This window comes from Mya arenaria, chromosome 11, assembly GCF_026914265.1.
Source record: "Mya arenaria isolate MELC-2E11 chromosome 11, ASM2691426v1".
Lineage (NCBI taxonomy): Eukaryota > Metazoa > Mollusca > Bivalvia > Myida > Myidae > Mya > Mya arenaria.
Genome location: NC_069132.1, coordinates 17532228 through 17545515, shown reverse-complemented (window position 1 = coordinate 17545515; position 13288 = coordinate 17532228). Strand labels below are relative to the sequence as shown.

Sequence of the window (13288 nt, the reverse complement as noted above, 5' to 3'; positions counted from 1 at the left end):
TCACATTAAAATTTTAATTGCTAAACTGTGGTGCATAATACCAACAATTGTTAAGTTATCACTCAGACAACCTTTTACCATTCAAGGTCACTGTGAACTTGATCTTTGGCCCAATGACCCCCAAAATCAATTGGGGTCGTCTACTGGTCAGGCCCAACCTCCATGTCAAGTATGAGGGCCATACGTCTAGGCATTGTCGAGTTATCACTCGGACAAGCTTTGGTCTACCGACGGACCAACCGACCGACATACCGACCGACATGTGCAAAGCAATATACCCCTCTTCTTCAAAGGGGAGCATAATAAAAGAAGCTAATTAATAGCTAATTTTTATTAATGATATGACGATGAATACAACATTTTTTTCGGAGAGCATAAAGTGTCGGTCTACGTGACTTGGTACAGTCGTCTTCTTCATGGATCGCTCTGTCCTCTGCGCTCGTTTGAAGTAACTATCATTGACAGTTAAGGTTGCGGTTGTCTGTTTAAGCATACGCCATGCGCCATAATTTAAAATAGATGTGTAAATACTAAATAACTTTTGAGTCGTATTGGCAACTTTTCAGTACGCAATTAAACTATTTATTTGACAATATTTAAAATTGAAATGCAAATTCAGCACTTACGTCTCTTCGTTGATTACGCTGTTATAATATACGACCTCTCAGGCAAATTCAGTACCAAATGTAGATCAGTATGAATAAAAAACTTAACGGTGTCATCCTAGTAAAGTTCTGTACTAAGCAAACATACCTTATAAGTTCTTATAATCTTAATATCAACAATTTCTTGATTTTAAAATGAGAAGTACCATACACATTTATGTTTCGGCGCTTTTCCATCCAAATAAGTCAGAGCTCATTTTGGCTGCGCTCGCTCCATTTTCTGTACATTGCCAAAATAATATCGAAACAAATACTTGGAAATCATCGATCAGAAAATCAGAAAAATCCTCGATTGTCTTTGGCCCACATAAATTCAACACCAAGTATAGTTATGCTACCTTTTACTTTACTACTGGCACAAGTTCAACAAGTAAGCCTTGTTGGAAAAATAGACTGACTGAAATATACTCGATAAACTATTTTTGGTGAGTTCGTCAGAATTAGGCTACGTAAAGTAGCTGAAAAGAAAACAATTGAAAAATGATCAATTGCCATTGGCCCACATGCAAACACCAAAATGTTTTTACATCGGTATATCAGTGCTCCTATGAATAAAATATGAAGCAATAAGCTACGCGTTTTTGATATAGAAGCATAGTGGATAATTAATGGTTTCAGTGCAAGATCGTAATATATTTCATCGAATGAGTACAAAAAGCTATAATGCACAAGTGAAATATATCCTTTGGTGTTTACGAGCATTTTTTCTTTTTATGATATAACTAAAAAGGATTAAATTGACAGGTAATTGTAAGGTTTTTTTTCTAAGAGCGCGCCAAATGGTTGCGAACTCTTTTTCCCGCCACGTGCGCTCTGGCGTTTGATTTGAAAGTGAGAGCGGGTAAAACTTCAAAACAGTGAACAATTATATCCCATTGCTATTTATCAATGAATTATCATTTTAGTTCACTGATCAATCTCGAAAGCATATAATAAGTAATAAATTATCAGGTAGTCGGTATAGAAATAATGATTTATTAACACAGAGAGAAAATAAATTATACAATGTGTTGACGTTATTCATAAATCTGCAGCTTTTAATTGCAAAGGAGTTGACTTGGCCTTAATTTTGATTTTGTTTCACATTTATCCCATTTAACATGGTAATGAATAGTGATGCAGGCCCTTAATTAAGTATATAGTAAAATACAATTCTTTAATACTCCCTGAGGTAACACCGTGGCCTGCGACACTCAGTCAATGTCACAGCCGTAAGGTATAACCGGTGATACTGGTGAATTGTAACGTAAAACAAATGAACACCCTTTAGTGCGTTGTACCACATGAACTCGACAACAAAGAAATTGTTAACATTATCAGCTTGGGTTTCCCCATTTATAACGTTGTAGGGTTAGTGCAGCCTGAAATGATGCATACTATTATGATGTCATTATTGTTTTATGCAGAGAGCTATTAACAACCCACTCGGTGAGGAAATACTTTTTTAGAGAAATATGCAGATGTGTTAACATCATCGGTGGTAACTCTGACATCAGCTTCAAAGGGACCTAAATATATATATAACAATACATGTAATATTCATATATAGAACTTTAGCGAATAAATACTTTGTCTTAACAAAGAGTGGCTTCCCATAAGTAAGCGGAAACCTTTGCTTGTAGTGTACTTTGTGGACAAGGAAATTCTTTCGTTAACTTTAAATCGCCACGCATTGAACTGTTCATAAAAAGTGGTTACCGGTTGCTCCTCCCTCATTTGTTTAGAATATATGTTTAACACTGACTGTACATTTTGTTTTTACATATTTCGTATATCATTCAACTCCATTTATTGCACAACATATTCGCAACAGAAATAGTCACGGTATCCATGTTTTTATAGCCACGTAATTACATCAACACTAATTGTTCCTTTTAAAACCTTGAAGTTTTATTAATTTGTTGACAGTTTTGCATGAAAGTAGACATGTGGTGAAATATGAGCAACATAATAACATGTTATTTATGTAATCATTTAAGTAAGTTTCACGAACAACGTGAAACTGCAAATTTCCTTCAAGCGAAGACAATCGGACCGATTGTTAAAGCATTTAGCGTTGAGTGTAAAAATCTTTGATGTTAACCAGGCATGAGAATAGTTCCTCTATGTCTGTATTACTCATGGATGTTGGCACGCACTTGTCTTCAAGCGGTTTAGGCGAAGTTTGGGTCCTAAATCATTTATGACGCTTTAACTTTTATTTTTAAGGCCAGATATTATTTTTATTAGGTTGCCTGGCATATAAGTATCAGTTTTTTTTCAAAATCCAAGCGTTGTTGATTATCCAACAACAACAACAAGTATAATATACCATAACAACTGTTAAATTCTGGTTAGTGCTCTGGTGTTTCACGCATTCCATATAAAGCTCCGAGTGACCATGTTAGTGGTCTCAGTTAATTTACTAGTGTTATAACAAATTTATAAAAAGCACGTTTAATCAGTATTACTATTCAAGTTTATTTTTTAATAAACAGCCTAGTCGTATTGTTGATGGAAGCTATTTTCATATACAAAGTCTATGAAAGGAATGATAGTCGTCAAGTCTACTTGCAGATAAAGTACAACATTAAAAAGAATCTTTGGATTGATAGGTTATAAATAAGGGAGCTTGTTAGTCAAGTAAACCAACATAATCGCCTACCGCCTAACGCCTTATACGGTTGATAACGTAATTTTGAATGTCAAATGCACCATCCTGTACAAAACATGAACACTGCAAGTAGCAAATCATTATTATGACTTGTGTGGTACTTTTTATCCTCGTTCGTAATTGTGTAACCAAGTGCCTGGCGTTTTCTATACAGCCGAAGGGGAATATAGGAGGTGTCGGTGTTACTTCACATGATGATATAAAGATGCGAGCAGTGACAGGCAGATATTAAACTGTTGTCACTGGCGCATGACGATTTACTATCAACGCCATTATCATTATATTGCCGGTGGAGAAGGAAGCTAGGCGCGCGACTCCGTCATCCCATAGGTTGCCCTCGTCAACAGTTTGGGAACGGGCTCAGACAGACATAAGAACGTATACAGATCGTGTGCCAGTCGGATATTTGTTGAATTGATTGGATATACCGAACTAAAATTGGAGCTGTGTGTGTATAATGACAGTTTCATCAATTGTGTAACCTTAATAAAGCAAAGAAATGGGAGCCCAAACTCTTTTGTTTTCGTTATTGACGGCTATGTTAGTGCACGTGATATCAGGCGCGATGCCGTCGGCGTGTGTTTCATGCCAGAAGAGCCAGCAGTGTTTCCCGCCCGATTGCGTGTGCTGCTCCGACGAGCTACGGTTTACGAATGTCACCCTGGCACAGATCCCGCAGACGGTCTTCTTCACGTTTGACGATGCTGTTACCGGCCAGGCGGCTGGCTTCTACAGACAGTTGTTCGATTCCTCGAGGAAGAACCCTAACGGCTGTCCAGTTACAATGACTCTGTTTATCTCTCACGATAATACACAATACGGACTGGTCTCTGAATTTCACAGCCTTGGAATGGAGATTGCCAGCCACAGTGTCACACACAGTACAATGAACGGATCGAATTTCTTTCCGGAAGCAAAGCAACAGAAGGAGAATCTCGCGAAGTTGGCTGGGATACCTATTGAGGAAATTGTTGGATGGCGGAGCCCGTATCTTAAACCCGCCGGGGATCTGCAGCCAGATACGCTTAAAAAGCTTGGATATACCTACGACGCCACTCTAACATTTAGTAAGCGAAGTTTCAAGGAAAAACCACCCGGGCCTTTTACGCTTGATTTCGGTTACCCGTTTGAATGTCAGGTAAAGCCTTGTCCCAGGCACAAACATGCCGGGTTTTGGGAGATCCCGGTCGTGTCGTTAATGGATTATAAGCAAGCATACGATTGTGTGTATGTGGACGGCTGTATGAACGCCCCACCAGATGAGGAAGTCGCATATAAATTCCTTTGGGATAATTTCCATAACTATTATACAACCACACGGATGCCATTTGGGATTAACATGCATCCTTCCTGGTTCTACTACCCCGACAGGCTTAAGGCCATGGATAGATTCATCCAGAAGCTCGTGTCTCTTAACGATGTCTACATCGTTAGCGCTAATCGGGTTATAGAATGGTTAAAAAGGCCCACGCCGCTCCAAGACTTGCATTCATTTCCAGCTTGGGCATGTGATGGAAGTGAGAAAACTTTTAACAGTCCGAAGGTTGTCAGATTGAACGTACCAGCGCCACCACCTGTACCTCGCTCTTTCATACAATGGACAAGGAAGCCGACTCTGGTATATACTCCCGCCCCACCAACGGCGCGAACACGAACGTTCACCCAAGCTAGGCGTATTGAGCCCCAACGCATTGCAGCCGCCGAATCCAGAGGACAAACTTTGAACACGCAAAAAAGCCTGTTTACTCTTGATTTAACAAAAGAGAACGCTCGTCAGCGACAAAGGCTGTTAGATATCAGGCGGCGTCATCAGTCTCCTGCTCCTCCCCCGCTGTCTTTACCGAGGAGACCAGATATGACGCGGCTAAACCGACCAAACGCCATCATTTCGCCAACAAGAGACTCGACGCAGATACAATTGCTCAAACAGCACGAAGAACGCTTACGTCAACGCCAATTATTAAGAGAACGCTTACTGCAACAGCGGACGCGAGCACTGCAAGAAGAGGGGCGACGTCAGCGTCAGCGAGACTTGCTCGAAGAAAGACAACGGCAACATAAGGCGATAATGGAACAGCGACGACAAGAGCAGCGGGACCAACGCCCACCAAGCATGTTGACAAGTAAAGCACCGAGCGTTTTTGTATCTCACAGAGCTGACGGACAGCAAACCTTTACAGAAAAACGGGTGTTGTGGTCACCGTCAGCAAGTGCAGATATGGCTACTACTAAAGTTGTTTCAAGAGCAGATAAACGTCGATCATGGGTGCCGGAAGGGATCAGTCAGGAAACTGTCAAAATATGGCCACATATGTTACCTTCTTTTAAGTCAGTTACCCGGATACCTGCTGTCAGTGGCCGCGGTGGAAGCGCCCCCGGTGGCAATATAATACAAAGAATCCAAAACCCGACAAATGGCATTTATGTTGAAGTGACGCCCGCTCCGAGCCCGACACATACTAGGCACGTGACTCGTTTCACAGAGTCCCCTCAAGACAGATGGCATCAGCAGCTACAGACAAGACTCGGGCCCGCTGTGTCCGCCCGCCCCGTCAGTCGACAGGGCTCATCGGCCAGGGTTGTAAGAGGGCCAGACCAATCGCTCCTGAGACAACTGAACAACCACGCAGTAAGGCCTTTGCGCGGTCATCCTGTTGCTGGTCGAGACAATATAAGAGCTGAAGTTGCGGAACATTCGCGACAGCGATCCCGTGTCGAACAGTCCAGAGTCTCTAGACGTCCGTCCGTCCGCCAGCAGATGGCCTGGAATAATTTTATACAGCAAATGCTCGGGCCACACTGAAAACGGTGAACAAAGTTATATTTGAAAAGTGCAATGTATTTTACCCTCGTGCTTAAATCCAAGGAACAATATGCACGGCAGATAAGCCGTTCCCGGAGGCAGGGTCTTTCAAATGTGGTACCTAATTGGTCATCGGTCACTTATATAGTACTAGCAATAAAGTACTTAAGTATTGGCTTTCTACCAGTAACTCGAATATTTGCAAAGATGAAACAAACAAAACTGCGATACATAGCACGTTAAATTCATTGGATTTGAAGTGTCTTGTATCACATATCGATATAAATAAAATGCATAACTAGTGTCAGTAAAGCAAATGCAAAGTATTGTCAAAGGTGTAAACTAGATAATGAATGGGCTCGTGGTAAGACATCATTCAGAAGTATAGCTTTTCAATCATTTGCCGGATCGCATACATATGTATATAACGTTATATTAAGTTTTCATATCGAAAGCTTAATTAACAAATAACGATATATGTGCGTTGAATTTATATGGATTTCATTTTAATGTTTAATGTTGTTATGTCTATATTTGTGCAATTTGTAAAAATGCATTTATTTATTTCTATGAAATAAACTGAACAAAATATCTTCCAACTTGAAAATGCGTTTCCGGTTGTTTAGTGATCGAAATAACCTCCATATTAATATACTCGTTTTACAATAAATGTATTTAAAATATATAATTCGCATTCAAATATAAGCTGCTGTAGCCGGGAATCGAACTGCCGCTGGATTACACTGTTTTCCAGTCATTTCCTCTATCTTCTACAAATGTTCTGAGTCGCTGGATGGCCGCTGGATTACACTGCTATCCAGGCATGTCCACAATCTTCTTCAAAAGTACTGGGTCGCTGGATTGCCGCTGGATTACACTGTTTTCCCGTCATTTCCACTATCCTCTACAAATGTTCTGGGTCGCTGGATGGCCGCTGGATTACACTGTTTACCCTTTGTTTCCTCTTTCATCTACACATGTAGTGTATCGCTGGATTGTCGATTGAAAGCACTATTTTCCCTTTATATCCACTATCCTCTACCAATGTACTTGGTCGCTGGATTACACGGTTTGCCTTCATTTCCTCTATCACCCCCCCCCCCCCCCCCCCTCTCTCTCTCTCTCTCTCTCTCTCTCTCTCTCTCTCTCCTTATACGAGACCTATGTCCTTTTACGAGACCAGTGCACTTATACGAGACCTGAGCCCTTATACGAGACCGGTGTTCTTATGCACGACCAGTGCCATTATACGAGTCAGACATGTGTACTTATACGAGACCTGTGTCCTTATACGGGACCTGTGTCCTTATACGAGACCAGTGCCCTTATACGCGAGACATATGCTCTTATACGAGACATATGCCCTTATGCGAGACCAGTGTCCTTATACGAGACCTATGCCATTATACGCGACCTGAGCCCTTATACGAGACCAGTGTCCTTATACGAGACCAGTGCCCTTGTACGATACCATTGCCCCTGTACGAGACCTGAGCCCTTATACGAGACCAGTGTCCTTATACGAGACCAGTGCCCTTGCACGATACCAGTGCCCCTGTACGAGACCTGAGCCCTTATATGAGACATGTGCCCTTATGCGAGACCAGTGTCCTTATACGAGACCTATGCCATTATACGGGACCTGTGTCCTTATACGAGACCAGTGCCCTTATACGCTAGACCTATGCTCTTATACGAGACATGTGCCCTTATGTGAGACCAGTGTCCTTATACGTGACCTATGCCATTATACGAGACCTGTGCCCTTATACGAGACCAGTGTCCTTATACGAGACCAGTGCCCTTATACGAGACCAGTGTCCTTATGCCCCTATACGAGACCAGTGCACCTGTACGAGACCAGTGCCCCTATACGAGATCAGTGCCCTTGTACGAGACCTGTGCCCCTATACGAGACCAGTGCCCCTATACGAGACCAGTGCCCCTATACGAGACCAGTGCCCCTGTACGAGACCAGTGCCCCTATACGAGACCAGTGTCCTTATAGGAGACCAGTGCCCCTATACGAGACCAGTGCCCCTGTACGAGACCTGTGCCCTTGTACGATACCAGTGCCCTTGTACGAGACCAGTGCCCTTGTACGATAAACTAGTATTTAAGATAGTAGTCCACCTAGGTTCTGGTGTCGCAGCTATATTTAAAATTAAGTACTCAATACAAAATGATACCACCTTCTTTTTCCCATGTTAATTAATTTGTGTCTCAATTTGTTACAGCCTAGAGTTTGTAAGATGAACTTCAAACAAAGAGTTTATTAATGAAAAGCAATTTTAAAGCATATATGATTAAGAAGTTAACAATCTATGGCGATGTAATCTTTGACCCTGTTGTTCATGACAGACATGACGAGAAGAGACGGGGCCTTCATTAATTATCCAAAATGGCAAGGAAGACAGATCAAAGTCTTTCATCATATTTTCTGGGCAAAATATGATATAAGTTGACACGCTAAACAGTCGTGGTCGTGCAAATGAATTGTAACGTTCAAATTGAAAATAGAGAACTTTCAGTCTATGTAGGCGACAACGTCCTGTTTTTTTTTCGATATAAAATTGTTTAATGTTTCTACTCCAAGCATGTACACAATTAATAATAATTAAACGTTTAACATTTACAAATATATTCATCTCAAAATTAAATGTTTACTTTAGATACGAATTTATCAGTATGGTCTCGGTGTAGAAACTTGGTCCAGTTTTTAAGTTTGTCCTTAATGCGTCCTGCGACTACATAAACAGTAAGTTTTAAAACACAGGAGTTCACAAGTCGCAGGAAGACAACATCACATTTATATATCTACCTAGTATGTATTGTTGTACTTGATCATATATAACGGTCAAGAACGGTATCGTTATTAGTTTTCAATAGGGGAAAGTGGGAAAACGTTTTAACAGGGACGTTTATATGCAAAGACGTTTTTGAGTGACGTTGAAGTGTTTCGACGTGTCACTTTATGTCGTAAAACGGCTGTTTATTGCTACGTTGCGCCAGCAACAGCTTAGGTTACAGCTTGCCTTTTTATTAAATCATTCGACAATGACGAGTCAAAAATGTACCTAAATAACTGCAACCATTTATAGTCCGTGGTCCAGTGGTGGAGCAGGGGGTCAAAGGCTGAGTGTCGCATAAACCTAGCGGAGTTTGGCCCTAAATTGAGAGGGATGATACTGTAATGAATAAACACTTTACTTTTTATGTCCAGCACTTCTTGTATCGCTATCCTTTATTAAAAAGGGTTAAATGCGTCTGTATAATGTTTTAGGCAATTACAATTATATAACATGGCTCGTATTTTTCATGCGTTAATAAGTACGAAGGATTGGAACAAAAAATATCTATCAATATTAAACGAAGAAAAAATGATGAAATTACCCGTAGTTACACGATTCTAACCCAGGTCCCTTTGATATACACGCCTAGTCGTTACCGCTGAGTTATAGAAGTATTGAGTTCGGAGAGTGTTATATGCAACAAAATAAACACAATTAGTTCGTTTATCGGACTTTTTGTTAACCATTATTAAAGCGTTTTTGTATCATGTTTAAGAGTGTTTTCGTCTGCACATTATCTCCCTTATCTGAATGGTAACAATTAACTATTGCTTGACTGTATGTGAGTTGAACATACTTGAGAACATTTTAGTTATCATTCTTATCAGGGTTTTCGGCTAGTTGGTAGTAGGGTTATAAAAGGGACCTATCACAGTTTTCTTTATTCATACACATATAGATTTAAACTGCCCAGATTAAAGAATGAGGTTTCATTATGTAGTCAATATAAGACAAGCTGTATTTAAAAATTATTCTTACTAAAGCGCCCAATTTCTTTTAACAGGTCAGTCATCAACTAGGTAAAGCACAGTTAGAATTTTATTTCATTCATATCGGTGAAAGAATGAAAATATTGGTGAATGATAACTTGATAATTTCACTCTGGCTAAGGTGAAATGAAGACATTTGATCATTTCACTCTGCAGACAACTCGGGACTACTTTTTCCATCTTTTATAAGATTTGTTTTCCTTGACTTGAAAAAGTACATGTATGTAACAAGTAGAGTACAGGCTTGTTGTTGTCTGTAGTGCAGTTTTCGTCTGTAGTGCAGTAATAGATACATTGGCCGAATAAAAGACCATCTTACACTAAAGTCAACAAATATCCTCTATATCTTTCATAATAGTGTGTAACATGTTAATAATTTCCTTTTGCAGGCATGCAATAAGCATTCTGTTCTATTCTTTTCTGTTATATGCGCAGTTTCATGCAGGGTGGTAAAATCTGTCCTATTTGAATCCGGGCGGTAGAATCTGTCCTATTTGAATCTGGGCGTAGAAACCGTCCTATTTGAATCCGGGTGGTAGAATCTGTCCTATTTGAATCCGGCCAGTAGAATATGTCATATTTGAATCCGGATGGTAGATAATGTCCTATTGGAATCCGGGCGTAGAATCTGTCCTATATGAATCCAAGCAGTAGAGTCTGCCATATTGGAATCCGAGCGGTACATGTCCTATTTGCAACCGGGCGGTAGAATCTGTCCTATTATAATCCGAGCGGTAGAATATGTCCTATTTGCAACCGGGCGGTAGAATCTGTCATTTTTAATCAGGGCGGTAAAATTTCTCATATTTGAATCCGAGGGTAGAATCTGTCCTATTTTAATCCGGACGAAAGAAAATAATAATGTCCTATTGGAATTCGGTCGTTAGAATATGTCCTATTGGAATCCGGGCGGTAGCATATGTCCTATTGGAATCCTGGCGGTCGGATTTGTCGTTTTTAAATCTAGGCGGGAGAATCTGTCATTTTTTTATCCAGGCGGTAGAATCTGTCCTATTGGAATCCGGGAGGTATCATCTGACATATCTGAATACGGGCGGTAGAATCTGTCCTATTGGAATCCGGACCGTATCATCTGTCATATCTGAATCCGGACCGTATCATCTTTCATATCTGAATCCGGGCGGTAGAATCTGTCCTATTGGAATCCGGACCGTATCATCTGTCATATCTGAATCCGGACCGTATCATCTTTCATATCTGAATCCGGGTGGTATCATTTGTCATATCTGCATCCGGGCGAAATCATTTGCAATATCTGAATCCGGGCGAAATCATCTGTCATATCTGAATCCGGGCGGAATCATCTGTCATATTGGAATCCGGGCGGTATCATCGGTCATAATGAATCCGGGCGGGAGAATCTGTCATATCTAGGGATGCAAACGAATGGCAAAATTGATATTCGAATATTCGGTAATTCTTTCGCTCGAATATTCGAATATTCGATTACCAAAATTTTAGAACATGAAGTAAACTACTTTTATTATTCGCTGAAGTAATAGCCGGGGCATTTTTACTCTACTTCATCGTAGCCAGTGCGCGCGGCGGACCCTGATTTCCCTTTATGTGCCTTTGAAATTATCCATTTTCAGGACGAAAAAAGCAATACATTATAAACAGACAAACAATAAAATCGAATAATTTCAATTCCGCTGTGAAATTAGATGGATTCCTAGTCAAATATTGTTTTGCGTCAATATAGGGTCTTTCAGTAGGATGGCCTCGTTCTGAGATTGACCTCTAAACTGACTAAGTATAACTATGGAAAACCCAAACCAACTCGGGAACTAGTAAAATAATAAAATGAAAACATAAGTGGATTTGACTCATCTATTGTACAACAATAGAGGAAATATATCCTAAAACGCTATACTATACATTTACATTTCAAAGCACGAACATTATATCGAAGCTTGGAAACAGTTTAAAGCACACATACGTAACAACATAATTCTCATCATCACGGCGATTTGCGCAAATTAATTTGCAGCCATGACAACATATTTGTTCTTAAGCTGATTCCTAGCCAGTTTTTGTAAAAGTAAGGGGACTTTTTATAGTACCCGACGACGATATGTATCTAAATGACATGATTATGACGCGTGTTGAGTGTATTGTCATCACATTCACACCTCTGGCAATAGGGGCCAATCGGTGTAAAAACAAGACAAACGCACTTTATAAACAACAATAGTGTTGTAGGCAAAAGTGTTTTTATTCTCTTTATTTAACTTTTTTTTTCGAATATTCGAATACCGATTTTGACATTCGAATACCAAACATTTGATCGAATATTCGAATATTCGTTTGCATCCCTACTCATATCTGAATCCGGGCGGAGTCATCTGTCATATTTGAATCCTGGCTGTATCATCTGTCATATCTGCATCCGGGCGGAATCATTTGTCATATCTGAATCCGGGTGGAATCTTCTGTCATATCTGGATCCGGGCGGAATCATCTGTCATATTGGAATCCGGGCGGTATCATCTGTCATATTGGAATCTGGGCGGTATCATCTGTCATATTGGAATCCGGGCGGTATCATCTGTCATATTGGAATCTGGGCGGTATCATCTGTCATATTGGAATCCGGGCGGTATCATCTGTCATACTGAATCCGGGCGGGAGAATCTGTCATATCTGAATCCGGGCGGAAGAATCTGTCATATTTGTTATAGGGAGGTTGAAACTTTATACATATCCTCATTCAATGTTATTAAAACTAATCTGTTTCTCAAAGCCAATGCTTTAACGGTGGGATTCAAATATTGAGTGATGAAAACAAGCTTCATAAATTATTATTTGTATGATACCAAAGTAGGCAAGGCTGGTTTGGAAAGTCCCGGGTTCTATCAAGCCCATTTGCCTGCCACACTTAGACGCGCCTCCCTCCTCTAAAGTGATTCAAGTAGTGTGTTTAAGTCAATGTCGGATCATGTTTTTAATTAAAAAATTGTTAAAATACAGCCGCAGCCAGTTTGTAAATTTAAATATTTGATTAATAATAGTTGATATTGGATAAATATTGACCAATCATTAAACAGTTCGGCTGAACGTACCAAACCAAAAAATGCCAGTTTTATAGGAATGGATGCTGCATGACCCATTTCATCATCAAAGTACCCAAATCGCCTTGTAACATTTTAATTAACCAAATAATAGTTGCGGTTTTGGATGAGTTTGCGGCCCCTTAAACGCAAAATCTTGGACGCAATAAGGCACTATCAGCAAATTATTACAATATGATATAGAAGGCAACACATGTTAAATGCATGACGTAAACACGTATGCTGAATGCCAGA

The 13288-nt window shown here is 40.1% G+C and overlaps 1 protein-coding gene across 1 annotated transcript; it reads left to right on the top strand.

Annotated features, from left to right (window-relative positions):
* The first annotated feature begins 3511 nt into the window (after nucleotides 1-3511).
* LOC128209791 (uncharacterized) lies at nucleotides 3512-6714 on the top strand. The gene has a single exon (XM_052914000.1). It carries the CDS (start codon nucleotides 3818-3820, stop codon nucleotides 6119-6121), a length of 2304 nt encoding a protein of 767 aa, XP_052769960.1. The 5' UTR covers nucleotides 3512-3817; the 3' UTR covers nucleotides 6122-6714.
* Nucleotides 6715-13288: the final 6574 nt, after the last annotated feature.